This window comes from Trichechus manatus, unplaced genomic scaffold, assembly GCF_000243295.1.
Source record: "Trichechus manatus latirostris isolate Lorelei unplaced genomic scaffold, TriManLat1.0 scaffold00081, whole genome shotgun sequence".
Classification (NCBI taxonomy): Eukaryota; Metazoa; Chordata; class Mammalia; order Sirenia; family Trichechidae; genus Trichechus; species Trichechus manatus.
This window is the reverse complement of record NW_004444017.1, coordinates 5050139-5070851: the sequence shown is the minus strand read 5'-3', so window position 1 is coordinate 5070851 and position 20713 is coordinate 5050139. Positions and strand designations below refer to the sequence as shown.

Genomic DNA, 20713 nt, shown 5'->3' with positions numbered 1-20713 from the left:
GTCTCTGTTTCGGCCGACCGGTGACTGGCAAGCGGCTGGTATGCAGGTGTAGCAGGCTGGACAAAGGCTCGAAGCATTGTAAATTTCCAGATGTGTACTAATAGCTACGTTGATTTTTAAAAATAAGTAAATATCCTGCTTGTGTGCTTTTCTCATAATTTTTTAAAACCTGGAAACCATTCCTGTAGGTAACATCTGAGTGCTACAGAGGTTTACACAGCCATGTTACATTACTGCAAACTTACGTTACAGCAATTATTGTACGCTTCAGCTGTCTAAATACCACACCTTCTTCCTTAGTTCTTTTCAACTTTGTCTTTCTCCCCTGCTGTGCTTACTGCCTACGTAGGCGTAGGCCTCTCCCCCAGTGGCTTTACGGGAAAACTTGGATTGAAATGTGCAGTTAATGGTTTCTGTCAGCCTGTCAACTCGTCACCTCCCTGAGGCATGGTGATCTCTGGTTTTTATATATCACCACGAGCTGCTTTGATATGCCCTCTTGTGTGGAAGAGTGATAGGTTTGGCCAGGGGTTGGGAGACCTTGGGCCTAAGAGGCAGAAAACTTCAGTTGGAATGTGTACTTCAATGTAATTCACTGCCTCTTTTCCAGTGGAATGCAGCTCAAGTGGCAAAACTATTTCAGGGAGAGAAATACTAGGCCCAGTTCTACATTTTATCTTGGTGCCCCCTTTCGGGATCCAGGACTGTTGGTAAATCTGTTTGTTTGCTCTTTTTTTTTCCCTCGCCCTTGGGTATTTAAATTTTAGGTTCAAACTAAATATTATCCGAGCTATTAAAAGAGCTATTTCAAAAGGATCTCGTTTTAATCTTAAAGCCATGTTGCTCTAGAGATAAATGGTCCTGTCCTAAAGAAGTCTTCTCAGTGTCTTACTACAAACCCAGTCTTTCCTTCATTCTGCTTTGACATTTGAAAGATGTTTCCATAGCATTTCCGTTCCTGAATCTGCATTTCAGTTCTTCATGGTTATGACAATGTCAGACTGCTTTGCTATTTGTATCAACAGTTTCCTTGGCATCCTCCCCCTATGAAAACTTAGGTCCTTATGTCAGATGTCACAAATGTGTAATATCATACAAATTACACCCAAAATATTTCTATTAATATATTCTCCTGATGAGACACAAATGGCTGGCTTTTCCTCTGCCTTTGTGTTCTTGGGCCTCTGGTTCCTTAGTTATGCCGGGTTTTTCTTCCCTGCTATCACCCTTCTCCTTTGACAGTTTTGGAAAATTCAGACTCCAGTGAAAGAAAATGCTCGTGGCAGCCAAAAAATAGACCAGGCTCCTAGTTTTGTAATAAGATTAAAGCCACCAAAACACACAAACATATTCAGATTTTTAAGTGGTTGAATGTCAGTGATCCAATCCACTTACAAGAAAGTGAGTCTGAGTAGGTTAGGGTACAGGAACCTGTGTGGGAATCAGAGTAGGGAATTAGTGTTGATGGACTGGAGACAACCTTGAAATAAAGTTTTGAGAGACACATTTAATGATCTTGAGATGAAAGAATTCCTTTTTGATATCAAGGCTCTCATAGCAGTAAGGTTCAGAACTCAGGTGTTCTTTTTTTCAAAAGATTGTTAATGTACTGAGGAGAAATAAGTATATATTTCTGTTTAAGAGAATAAAATTATCCTGTTCAAGAAAGAGCTGGGGGTGGGGTTCATTCTTCACCCCTTCTCACGTAGGTAGGTAAGATAAGGATTCCCAGTACACTGATAATACAAAAAGTTAAAACTCCATTTCCACCTTTTGGCACATTTACTAACAAGTGTAGATTCATGGGGTTCCTTTTTTAAGATACCTGCTTAAAATAGCACTAGGAAAAAAAACATTTCCTCTACCTTTAGATATCTGAATCATTATCCAGGAGAAACAGAAATTGCACACCTAGGCATTGGGCAGGTAAGTCGGAAAAAAGCTGTGGTTAAAATATCACAGCTGTTTAAATGACCAAATAATATTCCTATAAATAAATGCTTTGAAAGTTTGAAACTTTTTCCCTTTAAAAGTTTTTTTTTTTTTTTTGTCAGTTTTCATTGGCCTATCATAATATTGCCACTATTTTCAATGAAGGTTTTCAAATGTATACATAGCTAATGCATTATTTACATAATACCACCAGATCCTCAAGTAGATATATATCAGTGTATTTTGGAATTGTTTCAGCCTTTGGTATAAAAATGCTGTAGATGGGCACATAATAAAGTATACAACTTATTTGAAAATTATTAAATGAATCAACAGCAGCTATATTATACCACATTTTTCTTTCATTACTAAATAATTAAATCATAGTTGTATCTAATCCTTCAACAGTTGTAAATTTTCTGACATGTTAGAGTCAGAGACTTATTATTAAATTTTATTTTTGCTGGAACCTTATTTTAACTTACAGCCACAAAGCCAATTTCCAGTTAACATATTTCTGGGACAAGGAAGCAGTTTCTAGGCATAATTTATGCTTCGGGTTCCTGAATACTTATGAATAAAGATAAAATGTTTATTAAATGTGTACCTGGAGTATAGAAATGATATTCCAAAGCCAGGAAGTTCAGAAATTCTGATTTCATTTTCCATCTGTATTCATTCATTTAGGAAGCATTTGCCAAATGCCTGTTGTGTTCAGGTGCTAAATTTTTAAGGAAAACACATTTTATGGGATGTGCATATCTGTGTGTGTGTGTGTGTGTGTGTGTGTGTGTGTCTGTATAAGACCACTACAGATTTCTTTATAGGCTTAAAACATTTCAGTGCTAGATTTTCAAGCTTTAACTCTGGTGATTGTTTTCATGTATACAATAAGTATACATTTAAAGTGTTAAAAAGCAAAGATGTCACTTTAAGGACTAAGGTGCACCTGACCCAAACGTGGTGTTTACAGTCACCTCATTTGCATGTGAAAGCTGGACAATGAATAAGGAAGATGAAGAAGGATTGACACCTTTGAATTACAGTGTTGGCAAAGAATACTGAATATACCATGGACTGTCAGAAGAAGGAACAAATTTGTCTTGGAAGAAGTACAGCCAGAATGCTCTTTGGAAGCATGGATGGCTAGACTTCGTCTCATTTACTTTGGACGTGTTATCAGGAGGGATCAGTTCCTGGAGAAGGACATCATGCTTGGAAAGTAGAGGGTCAGTGAAAAAGAGGAAGACCCTTAACAAGATGGATTGACATAGTGGCTGCAACAATGGGCTCAAGCATAACAATGATCATAAGGATGGCCCTGGACCAGGCAGTGTTTGGTTCTTTTGTACACAGGGTCACTATGAGTTGGAACCGGCTCCATGGCACCTAACAACAACAACGTATATTTCTCTTTGGAATAGAAAAGGTAATTTGTTTCCACTTTTTAGTTTTGAAGATGCTCGTAATTTGCTTGCTGTGTTCTTTTGCAGTGTCCATTTATGGAATTTGGTTTTATGATAAGGAAGAATGCCAAAGAATTGCAGAGCTTATGAAAAAGTAAGTGCTGAAAGGTTTAAGTATTTTTCAGGACCTGGTGCTTTTGTTTGTATTTCTAAATGTATGTAACTACACTATAATTTTAATAGAATATATCTCTTACTGAAATTCTTTTTCACAGTGGTCCATATTACTTAATGAATGAAAAACAGACATAAGGGACTTGCTTCATTTTCTTTAGGGAAGATTTATCATCTAGAATGACTCAACTCGCTTTGACTTAACTCGCTTTTTCTGCCAGTGTGAAATATATGTAATGTGAGTTCTTCCAAATGGCAGTTTTCCTTAATATTTTCCACATTTGTAAATTAGCAATTTTTTGCTTTTAAAAATAAGTTTTCAATATGTATATCAGTAAAGAGAGCATTCAGAGCCATTCTAAAAGGCTGCTTCAGATTCTCTCTTTCCTGCCCTAAATGCTTATCCATGCCCATTTAACTGCATATCCATGTTTGTAGAAGCTCACAATTTTCTCACTTGTCTCAAACACTGTGCATACATAGGATAGGCTTTATTTCAATTTCTTTGGATATTTCTGAGTTAATACAGTCTCTCTTATTACTAATCTCTTTTTCTTTTAACCTCGTGACACCGTATGATTTGTCCCCTTCTGCATTTTGGAAAACTTGAATTCCTGTTCTGAATTTCCCACTCTTTGCTTCCCTGATGGCTTTGAAAGAAGGACCCAGCCTGCTGTTTCCTCTGTGATTGGTTGACTCTTGATCAGTTCTTGAGCCCCCACGGCTGCTCACTCCAAAGCAGCTATTTCTCTGCTATTTATGGGGATGGGTGAGAAAGAGCCTCAGAATTAAATGAGTTTCCTACACGTGCTGTATCTCAGCCTGTGACTGGACTCAGCTGAACACAGAGCTGCTGCCCACACTGATGTGACAGAGCATCTCCAGCTGCAAAAGAATCGATTTTAAGTCCTGGCCAACGAAATGACTAAATAGTGACCCCAAGGCAGTGAAAAACGGGGAGCACATTTTTTTTTTTAATAAATAAGCATAGATTCCTGAAAATCTAGGTTGTGAGGGCTAATTGTAGGTAACTAGCTCAAGTTGCAGCCGGTGATTAAGTGTGTTCAAACTGGTATTTACCACCATAACAACTGGTTTCTAGAACATTCATGTTATTGTAAACTGTGCAATGGATTATAATAGCAGGATTTCATATAGATTAAAAAATACCCTGTAGCTCAGCCAAGAGGCCGCGTTAAAATTGTCGCCATTCTACAGTAATTACTTAAGAGCTGGGGCAGGAAATTGATTGTTCACTAGCAATACGCAGCTGATTTGTGTGGATTCAGACCCCTTCCCCAGTTAAAATGAAATCTCAGTAAATTCTCAGGTTTTTTTTTTTTTTAACCATAAACGTCATGGCAACAATAAAAGAATTTGAGTGGAAAGTCAAAGCGCACAAAGGGACAAAGTATTTTTCTCAGCATCAGCTAGCAGTGGATGGGAACGATTTCACCTTCCTTCTGCATTGTTTTCAGGGCAACACAAGACACTCATTGCGCTAAGTGCTTTTTTTAATGCCTCCACTTCTCAGAATTAGTATGGAATCTTCACTGTGTTTTTAAACTGCCAGAGAACAACAGGATTTGTGTTGCTGAGATCACCCTTGCTTTGACTTCAGGAATGAGGGGGAAAAAAAACACCTTGATTTGCTATGCAGCTCCCACGCAGTTTGAGAACTCTAAATTCGGTTTCCTCGGCAATTAATGAGTCCTTTCAAATGCTCTAGACCAAGGGTCAGCAAACTTTTTTTGTAAAAGGTTCAGATAGTAAATATTCTAGGCTTTGCAGGCCATACATTAGTTGCAGCTAATCAACTCTGCTGTTGTAGTGCAAAAGCAGCCATAGACAGTATGTAAATGAGCAAGTATGACTGTGCTCCAATAAAACTTTATTTACAAAAACAGGTAGTGGGGTGGATTTGGCCTACAGGTAATAGTTTGCTGACTTCTACTCTAGACTCATATAGGTAGTCAGTGTACACAGGTCACCAAATCTCACTTTTCTTCTTTCAGTTCCTAAGTAGTCTTTTTTCTAATACGGTCGTAACAGGATGAAAATAACTGTATGAGAATTGGGGAATGGTTTTAAAAACAATTTGTGTCGAATTGGTTTTTCTTGTATAGATTTTCACCTCTGCTTTTCTAGCCTAACTCAATATGAACAGTTGAAAGCCCATCAAGGAGCAGGAGCAGGAGTCTCCCCAATGATCCTCAATTCAGGAGAGGGCAAGGAAGTAGATATCTTACGAATGCTCACCAAGGCCAAAGATGAATACACAAAGGTGAGTTTTTTGCCCTTTCTTGTGATACATATTTAAATTCCAGAGTGGGGACATGCTCGTTGAGAAAGATTGGATGCTATTCCTTTCACTAAACAAACTCATATGAAAAATAAAATCTTTATTTGCTTTTAGTAGGCGAAAGAAGACTAGTATTTAATTTGAAGTAGATTAAAAGATACCCTGAAAAATCAATAGCCTTTATATATACAGACAGTATCTAGTTAGAAGATTAATGAGAAGACGGCATTTATAGTCTAGCAACAAATATAAAATTTCTTGGAATAAAATTAACAAGAAATGGGCAAAACCTATATGAGGAAAACCAAACACTCCTGAAAGGCCTAAAAGTAGACTTCAACAAATGGAAATATAAATTCTGTTCTTGGATAACAAGATTCAACATAAAGCCGTCTGTTCTTAAATTAATCTATAACTTTAATATGGTCCCTAAACAAATACCAATGGGTTTCTTTTTTTTTTTTTCTGGAGCCAGACAAATTGATTATAAGGTTCATGTAGAGAAATTTAAAACCAGATAGAATAACCAGGAAAACCCTGGCAAAAAAGAGCAATGTGGGGGGCAGACTATCTGATATTAAAACGTTGTTGTTGTTGTTAAGTGCCATCAAGTCAGTTCCGACTCATAGTGACCCCATGTACAACAAAACGAAACACTGCCCGGTCCTGTGCCATCCTCACAATCGTTGTTATGCTTGAGCTCATCCTTGCAGCCACTCTGTTTAATTTTCCTTTGAAAATATTACTATGAAGTGCATCATGGCTCCCAAATGCAGCAAAACCAGTGCTAGTGATTGTAAGCTAAATTTTAAGTGAAAAATAATTAGTTCAATGTTTTGTTTCTTAAACGTGTAGTTCCTACCTCTTTCTCTGAAAATACCTAGAAAAAGTGACAATCCAGTAGCAGTAAGCACCCCTAGCACCCAGATGGTTGTTTCTAAATACTATTCCCCACTGAAAGACATCAGGGCACCTTAAAGAAGTTTTTGATTTCAGGTCTGGGACAAGAAAATCAAATAGGTCATGTGAAAAGGGTACAATAGTCAGCTTGAAAGGACCATTGACCAAAGCATCAAAAAAAATGACTGCAATGAATTGAAACACATGGATACATCAAAATTTATGAATTCATAGTGGTGAGGGAAACAGAGCAAACATAGAAACCAAAAATATATATGTATGTGTATATAACATATATGCATATAATATAAAAAATAATTATTGACTATCCTTGGAGATGCTAGGACACCAATTCCTTACTCTGAAAGTCAGTAATTAATGGGAAAGAATTAGCATTTATCCTGGCTACCCTCTGTGGACCGTATTTCGAGCAATCAAATAGCCCTGGCCTAGCTAATGTAGATGGAATGACAGAACTGAAAAACACCTGACTAAAATAATCGATTCAGCAATGATCATAAGTAATGTTAAAAGTATGAGAAGAGTGATGGTAACTTGACCACGGGAGGATCAGGCTGCCGCCACCTGAACCCACTGATCAGCATCATGAAGAATTGGATAACCAGACACTATGTGCCTCCTAATGTGATGTAATGTAAAATATACACCACATTATACTCAATATTCTCAATACACTTGCTGAAAAGAGTTGATCCTGAATCTAATTCAGTCTTGAGCTCTAACTTCCTAGCTTACAGAAAATTGGGGGAGGGCAAGTTGAAGAACAGTTCGTGATACCACAAATGAGATGACACCACAAGGCAGCAATCAGAAAAATCCTGAATGAAGTAGGACATGCTAAAGAACAATTGACCAAGTTTTTCAACAGGCCTTTGACTCGATTGTTGACTCACCCTTGATTGTTAAGACTATGAGCTTCTTGAGTGAAAAGGACATCGTTTATTCATCTTTAGCACATGGTAAGTGCTAAATAAATGGTTGTTGAATGAATGAATGAATATGAATAAGCCACAGTATCATTATCCTTCCATCATAGGCCCTGGACAGAGATGCTTTAGTCCTGGCTTCAGTCAGTAACAACTATTTCTGCAGTAGTTATTCATTTTAATTTATCAAAAATCATTAAAAGGTATCCTAATGACTTGGTAACTTGTCAAACAATTAAATAGTCATATATTAATTGTACTGTGTTATCCAAACCAAGCCAGACCCATTGCTGTGGAGTCAATTCCAACTCATAGTGACCCTATAGGACAGAGTAGAACTGCACCATCGGGTTTCCAAGGCTGTAAATCTCTACAGAAGCAGACTGCCACACCTTTCTCCCACGGAGTGGCTGGTAGGTTCAAACCACTGACCTTTTGGTTAGCAGCGGAACACTTAACCACTGTGCCACCAGGGTACTGTGTTAGGCACACTATAGGTTAATCTTTAAAAGGTAAGATATTTCTGCCCTCTAGGACCTTAATAATAAATATATACACAAATAGTAATGCAATATTAATTACTTAATGTAAATAAATGCAAATATTAAAAATTATTTTCTTTTCTTTCCCAACCTTCTTTCAATACACATACACTCAGAAACACTCATATATGGTTTCGAAGACTTAATTTAGGCAGTAACTTTGTATTATACCCACAACTTGGAATATTTCCGCCCTCATTTTATTTGCCCTTCAGAATCTACATATCCTTCAAGGACCAGTTAAAACGCCACTTTTCTCATGGCATTTTTCCCACATCTCTTCAGGCAAATTAATTATTCTTTCCACTGAGTTCCTCAGTCTATTACTACTTAGAACTTAATTTGTTCTTCACTTTACTTATATTTATGTCAGCTTCTCCCATTACACTGTAAACTTGTTGCAGTTAAAACAATCTTCTATTCATCTTTATCCCCTCGCGGGTGTCTGATTATAATCTTGACATGAAATGCAGATGTTGAATTGGTGTGTAGACTGCTTTTCCTGCAAAATCAAATACATATTGTTTTATGCATAGTGTTAATTGCTCTGAGATAAATAACAGAAGATTTATTCCTTCTGCCATTAACAGCCAGATGGTGTGATATAACCTTCTAAAAGTACCTTCATGATCATGTTACTCCCCTAGTCCGAATCCTTCTTGGTTTCCCATTACCTAGCATATGAAGCCTTCAACTCTTCAACTTGTCATTCAAGCCTTCCATAACATGGCCTCAGATCATTCTTCTAGCCCAATTACTTTCTACTCCCACCACCCCCTACAAATACTTGAAACTCCTACCAAATCGAGTAACAATTTTGCTTCCTGAAAACTGTCATTTCTCCTTAAGTTAATCTATAAATTTAAGGTGCTCCCTAAACAAATACTGAGTTTCTTTCTTTCGTTTCTTCTTCTTCTTTTTTTTGAGCCAGACAAGTTGATTATAAAGTTTATGTTGAGAAATTTAAAACAAGATAGAATAGCTATGGCATGGACATGCCTTCATACCTTTTCCAATGCCCTCCCCTCCACTTCTTTATCTCAAGATATGAGCAAGGCCCATTTGAAATGTTCTTTCTCCATGTTTTCTGATCTACCCAACCAGATGTATATGCTCTCCCATTAACTTCCATTACAGTGTTTAAACCCGTCTTTATATTTTGTCTTACATTTGTGTTATCTCCCCTCCCACACACAAACAGAAATTTCAGAAAATTTGGAGATCATGAGTGAAATGGTTCCGAGGTACTGGACAAGGGGGAAATGGAAAGGGGATAAGAGAAAAAGGAAACAAAATTTTTCTTCAGAATTCTTGTTGTGGGGAAGTGAGTTTTCCATTATTGGAAATGTTCAAGAAGAGATTGAATTACAGTCAGTCCCCGGGATACAAACAAGATTTGTTCCTGAGCATGTCTTTAAGAATTTGTAGGGAAGTCGGAACAGGTGCATAGGGAAGCCTTTTCAATGATTTAAAAGCTGCACGTGCAGCAAGTGAAGGTGATTGTGATAAAGAATTTGTTGCAAGTAGGGGTTGGTTTGATCGTTACAAGGGCAAATTTACATAACGTTAAAGAGCAAGTACATGTTGTCGGTAAGTCGGACATTCGTAAACCCGGGGACTGCCTGTATTGCATACTGGGGATGTTAGAAAATAATTTCACTTCTGTGGAAAAGTATTAGACTATAAATGACTTCTGAGATCCTTTCCAACTCAAATTCCTAAATGTATAAAAATCCAAAGAAGTAAGAGGGAAAAGAGTTGGAGGTATATGAAATGGTAAAATGAAGCCTAGTGACACCAGATACACGCTTTTTACATGAAGTTAATAAAATAATTTGATAACCTTATTTTAGCTAATATTTTATGCCTTCTCCCCTGAAAAACAACTATGAATCTGCTTTAAAGTAGCAATAATGCTCATTTGAGCTTCATCTACTTTTACTTTCTCTATTCAACCTCTAGTTGAAATGCAAATGAACAATAAAATAACCAAAGCTCATTAAGAAGAAATCCAGGGCCAGAAATTATTTATAGGCTGCACAGTTAGGCTTTGAGTATTCAGAAGTGGACTATTTTGTGTTTTGTGGTTTAAGACAGGAATTAATGGATTTTTTCTAGATACAGTTGTGATTTATTTATGAGTTCAGGGAATTATTAAATAAATGTCTTTCACTGTTCACTGAGAAAATTTTTAAAAAAGAGAATAAAAACCACCAATAATCTTATAACTCAAAGATACCTACTTTTAACACTTTTAGGGTATTTTAAACTTTTCTCTTGGCAAATATACATTTGTGTGTGTGTATTTGACAAAATGGGATTATGTGACATAGTTTTTGAGGCTTTAGAGAAGTGCCTCAGTTACACATTATATACTTTTTCAAAACCAGTTATACATTTTTTCAAAAACCGTTTTTTTCCCCAAGTATTTTAAGTTATTTGGGTCTGGAGATGCATAGAAAACCAGACAACTGGAAAATGAGCTACAGACTATTGGGGTGGATGATGTTTAATTCTGAGCAATTTAATAGAGAGGAATTTTTACATGAAAACAAGGCTTCATAGATACATAGACAGTTGTAGTAACATAGAAAACAGCTTCTAGAAATACATTTTAATTAGAAAAAGGATGTTGGGTTTTGTGCATGGCCTCATAGCCTGTGTAGATATGTGCATAGGGAAGGCAGGAAGTATCTGTTTTTCTGTGCTTGAAAGTCAGCATCCCTGAACAGGGAGAACACAGAAGTATAGAAGAAGAATGGGATGATTGAAAGGGCCCTGCGGTCATTCAGTGAAAGTAAGCTAAGCATCCACTGTCTTTTAAGTAGCAAGCAGAAGTTAAAAGCTTTTCATGCTAAATTGTGTAAGTGAATCTGTCTTTAGCCGTATTCTTGTCTGCATTATCATGTCTAGGGAAAGCCAGGCCAGTTGAACCACCATCATTCATTTAAGAAGAATTAGACGTAACATTTTATGATTCATAAAATGCTTCCACATCCCATTAATACTAGTGTCATATATCCAAATATTGGCAGAATGCTTGGAAGAAAATAATTTATCTTCTGTACAGTTAACCTTAAAAACTTAAGTGCACAAAACACCCCAATAACTGTAAAACACATTGGGAGCCTTGGTTGCTGAGGAACAAGATTGTGTTTATAGCTTATTCTGTGTCAGGTACAGTGTGAAATATTTTCTGGCCCAAGGCCATGCGTTTGCAGTTGAAACTAACGATGCTATCAAGAGTCTATAGAACAGAAGGTACCATTTTTATATTCAGTGTTATTTGATGTTTTTCCAAAGTAGACACCGACATCATTGCTGTGTTCTTTCTTTTATGAATCCTACTGTGTTAGCAATTGCATGGTTGGTTAGATTAATGTATGATAATGATTCAGTATTTGAAATGATGGGGCTTGCCTCTTTATGAAATTCTCATTTGTAGTGAGTGGCTCAGAACACTCAGATTTGAATTATTCTGTTTATGCAAGAAGTCATTTAGTAAATAAAGATCATGTTAGTAATTTATAAATCAGTGATTTGAGTCAGCTTAACTTTTTAGTTTATAAACTAAAAAGGTTTAGTTGCTTGGATGAATTAAACTCAGCAACTCTCCAATTTTAAGTCAACTGCTAATGGAGGGGTGGGGGTAGCCCTACTCTTGTCCCGGCATGTTATTTAAGGAATACTTTCTATCATTGTTTATCATATTGAAAAGCATTAGACTGTATAGTGTTGAACTATTACTTCTTAAGCATATACATAGCCTTTCAAGTATCCAAATATCTAAGCACCTCTAGGTCCTGCAGGCTGATGTTGGTAATATTTTAGGGCACTGAGAAAAATTAAACCTGAATTCAATTTATACTCAAACATAGCTCATACCGGAGAAAATAAAGAAACTTCTCAATTTTTTTTTTCTTGGTACATGAAAATCTATCAGAAAAAATAAATAGCCATCCATCAACTAGATAAACAAGGAGCACGAAGGTATGTGTTTTTTTTTAAAAAAAAAAAAAAAGGATGAAAGCATCTTTAACACCAAAAATGAGGGTGCCTTTTTTCCATTTCAGTGTAAAACCTGTTCTGAGCCAAAACAGATAACCAGTTCATCTGCCATCTATGACAACCCCTATCTCATCAAGCCAATTCCAGTGAAACCCAGTGAAAACCAGCAACAGCGCATACCTCAGCCTAGACAGGTACATGGTCCTCTGCTTTTCATATGCAGCATTTCTACAGGATTCTTAGAGTGCCTTTATCCAGAGTATAGTCAAGGAGGGCCTGGTACTGTTCAAGAATTCTTTAAGGTAAATCTGAGGAAGAGAGATTTCAAATTAGAGATTCTTTTTGTTCTCAGTTTTTATAATTTAATCTTTCCAGAAGAGGTTTAAAATTTTTACTTTTGGCATTTACATATTCTGTGCTATCTCTTTTGGACTTGAACTCTGTATTAGTTTCCTAGGGATGGCATAACAAAACACCACAAACTGGGTGGCTTAGCAACAGAAATTTATTCTCTCTCAGTTCAGGAGGCCAAAAATCTAAATTAAGGTGTCGGCAAAGTTAGTTCCTTCTGGAGACTCTGAGGGAGAATCTCTGTCATGCGTCTCTCCTGGCTTCCGATGGTTAGTGACAATCCTCGGCATTCCTTGGCTTATAGCTACATCGCACCAATTTCTGCCTCCATCTTCACACGGCCATCTCCCTCTGTGCATCCTCTGTATCCAAATGTCCGTCTTCTCATAGGGATACCAGTCGTTGGATTTAGGGCCTACCCTAGGCTAGTGTGACCTCATCTTAACTTGATTACATCTGCAAAGATCCTATTTCCAAATAAGATCATAGTCACAGGTTCCAAGTGGGCTTGAATTTTGAGGATACACTATTAAAACCCAGTATAAACTCCTTAGATAATAATGTATTAAAAAAAAAAAAAAAAGACAACTTATAACATTATCAGAGATGACAGAAACATTGCCCATCAGGCCCAAATTCTTCTGAAGTAGGTGATTTCCCAAGGCCACTGAGAGAATGACAACTAAGACAACAGAATTCAGTTTAACTTTCCTGAGCATGTCCTTTATAGCAAGTACAATGCTAAGCACTGTGTATATAGAATGGGGTTCTTTAGAGAGCTCCAAATCTGAAGGAGTGGTATAAGACTTCCCTTTAAGCATGGTGAAGATTTTTCATTATATTTTCAGTCTAAAATATAAACATCATAGCAGTTTTTATATGAGTATATATGTTTTTCAGAATAATACAGCATTAACAAAACTTGCTAATCTGTAGGACCTTTTGTTGATTGTAAATACAGTGTAGCTGTGTCCTTTTTTTAAATGATTTTCATTCAGGGTTTTTTTTTGTTTTGTTTTTTTGTTTTTTTTAAGGAATTGATTTAAATTAGTTTTTAAAATAAACATGCAGCCAAAAGAAAGAAAGACTGGCCTAATGAAAGTCTTGTATTAGAGTTTTAAATAAGTTCTCTTTTTTTTTTTTTTTAGCTTTCTTTTTTCTCTTTGCTTTCCATGGAAATTTTTTTATTTTATTTTAATAGAGAAACTGGCATATGTTGACTTTAGGATGAAGCGCATGTTTTCTTAGCCCGAAAATAGAGAAAACAAAATATAGAAAACAGCAGAAAGAGGTAGAGATGATATAGAACAGGAAGGAAGTAGCTTTGTAATTGGCAAGGCCAAGATAGATTTTATGTATCTGATGATTTAATTAAAGCTACTGCTATATGGTTAAAGAGATCAAGTTAGATTAAATGTCTTACATTTCTTTCCAGCCCTAAACTTCTATAATTCTGCAAAAAGCTACCAGGAATTCTGAAATCGTTACATTCCTGTATATTCTCAGTGTCTTCTTGTATTTCGCTGGGTTAGATGGATTTCCTGTTGAAGATTTTATTTACCTTTTAGTATATATATTTTGTACCACAGTTGTTCCCAGTCTGTGACTCTCAGATTCCTCAAGGATCATTTGCCGGTTTTATCGATCAACAGATACTCAAATATAACAACTGTCTTAGAGGTAGTAGGGGAGAGTGCTGTGAGAATTTATGACATTAAAAAGGTTAATTTCTTTACCCTTTAACCATTTTAAAGGTTATTATAATGAAGTTTTTCAGCGTTTCTCATTGATCCTTTATAAATAGAAGAAATCATCAGACTGAGTTACGTTTCATAGCCTCCCCCCGATATAGTCAAATTATATCTAGACCCATTCTCAGATGTTTTTATTTGTTCCAGACCTTGGACCCTGAACCCCAACACTTATCCCTGATGGCTCTCTTTGGGAAACAGGACAAAGCAACATGTCGGGAAATTGTGGAGCCTCCACAGACCTTCCACCAGCAGCAGCAGCAAGAGAAACTTCCAGTTCGGCAGGGGGTTGTACGGTCCCTGTCCTATGAGGAACCCAAAAGACACTCACCCCCTTTGGAGAAGCAGCTCTGTCCGGCCATTCAGAAACTCATGGCCAGGAGCGCAGACCTCCAGCCATTGTCAGAGCTGCCCGAAAACCGGCCCTGTGAAAATGGCAGTCCCCGTTCTGCCAGGGAAATTTTTCCCAGACTTGTCCAGCCAGCATGTTCCCATAACATTGGGATGTCTCATTGTGTACAAAGTGCTTCCAGAGCTCAGAGCCTGTTAGAGAAGCTTCAGAGTGCCCCAGGGGCAGAAATGAAGTATGATACCAGTACACCAGGACCTTCCAGCTCAGCTGCCCCAAACTTCAGCAGAACTCTCACTGCTGCCACCCCTGTAGCTCCAGGAAAGGCTTTGGCTCAGCCACAACTGGTATATTTCAATGGCTCCCTTCCACCTGAGACACTAGGACATCAGGCTCCTGGGAAAGAACAGTCCGCATTCCCAAGAACAACACTTCCTCTGTCCTGCAATCAAACTAGCAGTTGTGGAGTGGTCTCCCCTCAGGAGTTACTGAGAAAGCTCCAGATCGTGCAGCAGGAGCAACAGCTGCATGCCTCCAACCGCCCAGCCTTGGCAGCTAAGTTTCCTGCGGTAACTCAGAGCTCTAGGACGGCAAAACCCTTGGAATCCTGGATCGACAAGACATCCAGCACAGAAAGGCAGGCTCCTCTTTTTCAGGTAACTATCCATCAGGGAGAAAAAAAAGTATTAACTATAAAGCAATGCAATTTAGAATTGGCTCTGTACCCTAGGGACCACATACCACCTCCACTTCTGTTTGGAATAGGGTGCCAAAGCCACATCTGTGCATCTTGTTATCTCCTTAACTTTCTGCCTAGAAAGAGAATCGTCTCTTTGCTCAGCAATCTGGTAGCTTCCTCTCTTTCAGAGATTGTTTATTTATAGATCTAAATCTTCACAATGTTATAAGTTCTCAAGACCAGGATAAACAGGGGAAGAAATTCCCTAATCTTAGGCTGTGGAAGAATATGGTCTGCTTTGAAATCATTCTTGGATACCAAACATCTGACCTTTTTTTAAAAATCTACAATAAATAAATCTTTGCTTATTCAGTAAATATTCATTGAGCACTTACTACATGTCAGACACTGTGCTACGTGTGGGTACATAATGGTGAAGAAAACAGGCTCCCTACCTCTTCAGAGCCCACAATCCTGTAGGCCATCATAGTAAACAAACACGGACAAAAAAGTTACTATTAACTCCTTAAAGGTACAACCTATTTTTATTTTTCTCTATGCCATCAGTATAGCAAAATGGAGATCAGGAGAGAGAGAAGTATGCCCCCCCCAACCCCACCCCCACCTGCCACACACACATACAAATTTCGAGGGAGGGAAAAATATTGTAACTTTTAGAAATATTCTTTCCTCAGGAAAGACCGTTTTCTGTGTCCATCAGTAACTTGGAACAGTGCAGTAACTTTACAGCTTCTAGAAGAAAACCCCGTTATTGATCACTGCCTTTTGGTAGCATCTGGAGAGCTGACTCTGGATTTTTCCCCTTTGGATTGGTACAAATTCATTCCAAAGGCGTTGGGTTTAAGATTAGAAAATTCTCCTTATTGTATATATGTTAATCGGTCCTTTTCTCATGTTTTGGCATGTAGCTTATAATAGTTCATCAAAAATGTTTCAATCTTTTGAAAACAAAGATCATAGGCATGTAATATAAGTCCTTGTGTATGTGAGACCCTGAGTCAAAGGTGTTCTTGTTTGTCGTTTACTAAAACCCCAAATCTGAGTACCTACTGCTATAGAAACAATGTTTACAACTCACCCTCACCCTCATTTCAATGTAGTGTTTCTCTTTTTTACTTCTGGCTCTTTTTCTCTTTGATGATTTAGCACTGGACACGAGGAAGATTGGGATTAGTAGTTTGAGCTAAATATAATTCTTTTTTCTTTTCTCTACTCCCACATATGGAGAGCCAAGTAAGGAACATGTACGTTCTGTCAGCCCACACAGCGCTTTCCTTTAACAGTGCCGGGGAATCCTCATTTGGGGCACATCCATTCTCAGCACCCCTCCTCGAAATACCAAGTAGGGACTAGTTAAAAGAAACAAACAGCCTACCTTCCTCTAGGCTAGTTTCTGCCCCAAAAGGTGCCAAGGGAGTGATTATAAATTACAGCAGCTTCTAGATTGTTGGCCTTTATCCCCTACATTTTCATGAGTTCTTTTGGGATTTTAGGGAGCTGATAAAAACATTTCTTTTTCTCATCTGAGTTAGAAACAAATGAGAGATACCTGTAGGAATCAGCCAGACAGGGATCAAAATGTCACTTGCATAACTGATAGAGCTATTGAAAAACTTGGTTTTAGATCTCTTAGCCAAGTGAACTAGCTAACCTTGTCCCCAGGTGCAGACTATCCATTAAGCGAGGTAAGCATGGGCTTACTTTTGCTTACTTACTAATCTGTAGTGAACAATTTCACATTTTTTCACCATATCAAAGATTCTCTTCCTAAGTATGACTGGCATCTGTCTCTCTCTCTCTCAACCCTACAGTACTTTCCTACAGAATCAAAGCCTCTTTTCAATTTTACAATCCCCGACGGGCAAATTATTTAAAGAAAGGTAAGCACGGGCTTACTTGTGCTTACTTACTAATCGGTAGTGAATAACCTCACATGGGTTTCACTTTGATGTGGTATGGTGTAACCCATGTGAAATTGTTCACTACCGATTAGTAAGTAAGCACAAGTAAGCCCATGCTTACTTACCTTTTTTATTGAATAATCCACCCCTGCTTGCCCCCCTGAATTAGACAGACTCACTCAAACACAGACAAGTCACTGGGATGCTAAGCAATGACCAGTCTCCCAGGGGCCCTGCTCCTAAAACTTTAGCATGGAGAACAGAAAATGTGTGCTGTCTGCAAGCAGCCAGGTCCTAACAGGAAAGGACCCAAAAGGGGTGTATCCAATAAATTAGTCCTCCTTCCTGGGGAGAAATGAGTGAGGAGGCAGAGAGAGGCCGCAAGGATTGCTCTCACAGTGGTTCCTCTCCATGGAGAAATCAGGAGTGGGAGATATGTATGCCATTTAACAAGCACTACTCCAACAGGTTGCTGGACATTTATGGCAGAGCACTGAACAACTACTATCCCTGAGGAAAAGGCCCGTAGTCTAAATGCCTGTGGCCAAGTAATGATAGTAAACCTGAAAAATCAAATATTAGAGGCCAGGCTTTAAATGCTATGAAAATCTACAGACAAATACTACAACAGACTGTGTGCCAGAGCTCTTAATAACAACAGAGGAAAATATATGGAGAATTGAACAGGAATCATTCAGCATTCCCCACACAGTGGAGCTGTGAATAATTAATATTTAAACCCACCTATATCTACTGTTGTGAATGAGGGGCCTCTTTATCACTGTACTCATCATTTTAATGAGTTGCTGCTTACTCCTGTCCCCTGTGTCTGTATTTGCTATAAGCAGGTTATCTCACCTCAGCGCATCCCTGCTACAGTGACTCCTTCTCTGCTCATGTCCCCCATGGTGTTCACGCAGTCCACCTCGGCCCCATCAAAGGAGAGGGACAGTGGGCTCTTGCCCTTGGGAAGCCAAGAACCGACTGCTGCCTCCACCAGCCTCTTCCTGCCTCTGAAGAACCCAGAGCCTCCCGCGATCACCAGCAGCCCTCTTACCAAGCTGCAACTTCAGGAAGCACTACTGTACCTCATCCAGGTAAAAGGGACACATCGTCTCTCTTCTTCTTAACAGAACTGCCAACCTATTGGTTGCAACTCTGAGATAAAGACTTAGTGAACTCATGCCTATTGTGTCCCTGTGAGTAAGAGCACTATGTAACAAGTCATCCTAAACCCGAACAGCTTCTGCGCTTGGCCAGCTAGATGATATTCAGAATACTGATTTTGGCTTTGGGGGTCTCAGCTCTTTAAGGATTCTATAATTTGGAGGATTGACTAAGCCCTCCAAGCTGTTCACCTGTCAGAAAAGAAGACAACATACACTGTATGAGTAAGCGACCACTGAGAGGATGCTGGGTGCGACAGGATACCCAAACAAGGAACTAACGGTTGGGAAATAGAGGCAAGAGGAGAATCTTGAGCAAGCAACAGTCTGTTAGTGGAAAGTTCAAGCACCATGTTGAACAAGTAGGAGACAGGCAGAGAAGCAAGGTAGGCTGTGACTACTAAAGGTCTATTTTACAAATAATTTTGAGACTTGCTAATATTGACAGAATGGAGTGGCAGGACTCTTTTCTCAGCCATTTCTGGTCAATGGCAGAACATGAAATACTAATAATAATAGCTAACACACACACAAAGCTTTGTGCCAGCCACTGTATATATAATAGCTCATTTAATCCTTATACAACAACCCTATTATTTTTCCTATTTTACAGACAGGGAAACTGAGGCTAAGTGACTAGCCTGAGGTCACAAAGCTAGTAAAGAGTAGAGCTGGAATTCAACCTGGTTTGGCCCCAGAGTGCTCCTTCCCACAGCACTAGACTGAGGGGTTGTGCCTTTGGGAGACCATTCAGCAATCCACCAAGCAAAGCACACCTGAAACATTCATGGTAGGCCTTGAAAGGTAGCCTGCTTTTAGCCAGACAGACTTCAGATATCTCAGTTCAGGTAGCTCGGTATCTTTTTGATAGTCTGTAAGAAAATCAGCTTGTTTTCGTACTTTGCATATGTGTCAGATGACTTCTAGAAAACAGGCTAGGCCTTTTTGCAGTTTTCTCATCCTTCTTAAAAAAGACCATGGTCTCTATTGGTAAAAATGTTTTTAAAGGTAACATATTTTAGAGACAATGAAAGGAATGGGGTTAGAAATCAGCATCTGAGTGTGAAAGCGTAATAGCAATCTCATATAAGATAGACAACAAATGATTGAGCCTTACTAATTCATAAAAAAAATTCAGGATAAAGAAAATTTCCCCCTTTTTAAAAAAGCTACTCATGATAAGTTCAAGAAGACTAAGACAGGACATCTATAAATGTCTTTTCCATAAGCGATGAAGAAAAAAAACAACAACTTAAGTTTGAATTTAAAGGATCCATATTTTTTGTGACTCATTCCATTCATATCACTTTGTTCCAGAGAAGATCTCTGTGCAGGAGCCAAGACTCTGAAAGTCTAGATTAGTCCGCATACGTTGCTAGTTAGACATTACATTTATGTTCCCTCCATTCCCTGCGTGCCTTTGACTTTCCCCCGTGTTCTAGACATCTTCCTGATTAACTGTTAGAAGGCATTCTAGCAGTTTGTTTTTAGTCTTCACATGTTGTTGGGACACAATCTCCTGCAGAGGGATGTAGTGGCTACTTTGTAAGCAAAATGAGAATGACATCACTCTCATCCATTGCATAAGAGTAATGCTAACTCAGTGTGTAGGGTGCCAAGAGGGATGAAGGGGGGGATGTGAAATGTGGGTGAATTGCTAAAGCTGTAAAGGATTTGGGTGGAGGGGAGAAATCTCTAGAATTACAAACCATGAAATCCACTGATTGGGCCAGTGGTTCTCTCTTCTCCCTTAGCCAGGCAGAAGAGCCTAGAGACTACCGGTCTAACTGCTACCCACGTGGCACAGCCGAAAAACTTTCCGTAACTAGTGGGAAGAATGATACTGGCTTTGGGAAGATACCGACAAAGCATATTGCCAGTACATTATTGATTTATATGAGAAACATAGTATAAATGTTGTGGGATACATGGAGGACGTTAAGAACTACCAGCAATCTCTAAACCAAACTTTGAGAACTACTGACCTGGATCATTTCCCCCAGTCCATCCATCTGCTGAGGACCAATGTGTTTTTCATGCAACAGACCCAGGCTTTTCATGAGTAAACCTAGTTTCATACTGCCATGTGGCTGGGGTTCCCATCTGTGCTGAACATAGTGAGCACTTGCTACTTCACATACTGACCATGGACACCAGCAGCTGACTCTGCCCAGCCTTGCTTTCAGCTCCACTTAACAGTCCCATACGGAATTAAAATCTACCAGCTGTTAGAGCCAACAGGTAGAGGTTAGCATCTTAGCATCAAAATACCAGTTCAGCTCCA

General features: G+C 38.5%; 1 protein-coding gene across 2 annotated transcripts in view; it reads left to right on the top strand.

Moving 5' to 3' along the window:
- Nucleotides 1-20713, top strand: part of DCP1B (decapping mRNA 1B) — a 55007-nt gene that overhangs the window by 32925 nt on the left and 1369 nt on the right. For both annotated transcript variants that reach the window (XM_023735709.1, XM_004381212.3), the window contains 5 exons: nt 3426-3492; nt 5661-5796; nt 12277-12405; nt 14461-15318; nt 18112-18360. In XM_023735709.1, coding sequence (XP_023591477.1) covers nt 3426-3492; nt 5661-5796; nt 12277-12405; nt 14461-15318; nt 18112-18360 — 1439 coding nt within the window. The remainder of the gene's footprint in view (nt 1-3425; nt 3493-5660; nt 5797-12276; nt 12406-14460; nt 15319-18111; nt 18361-20713) is intronic.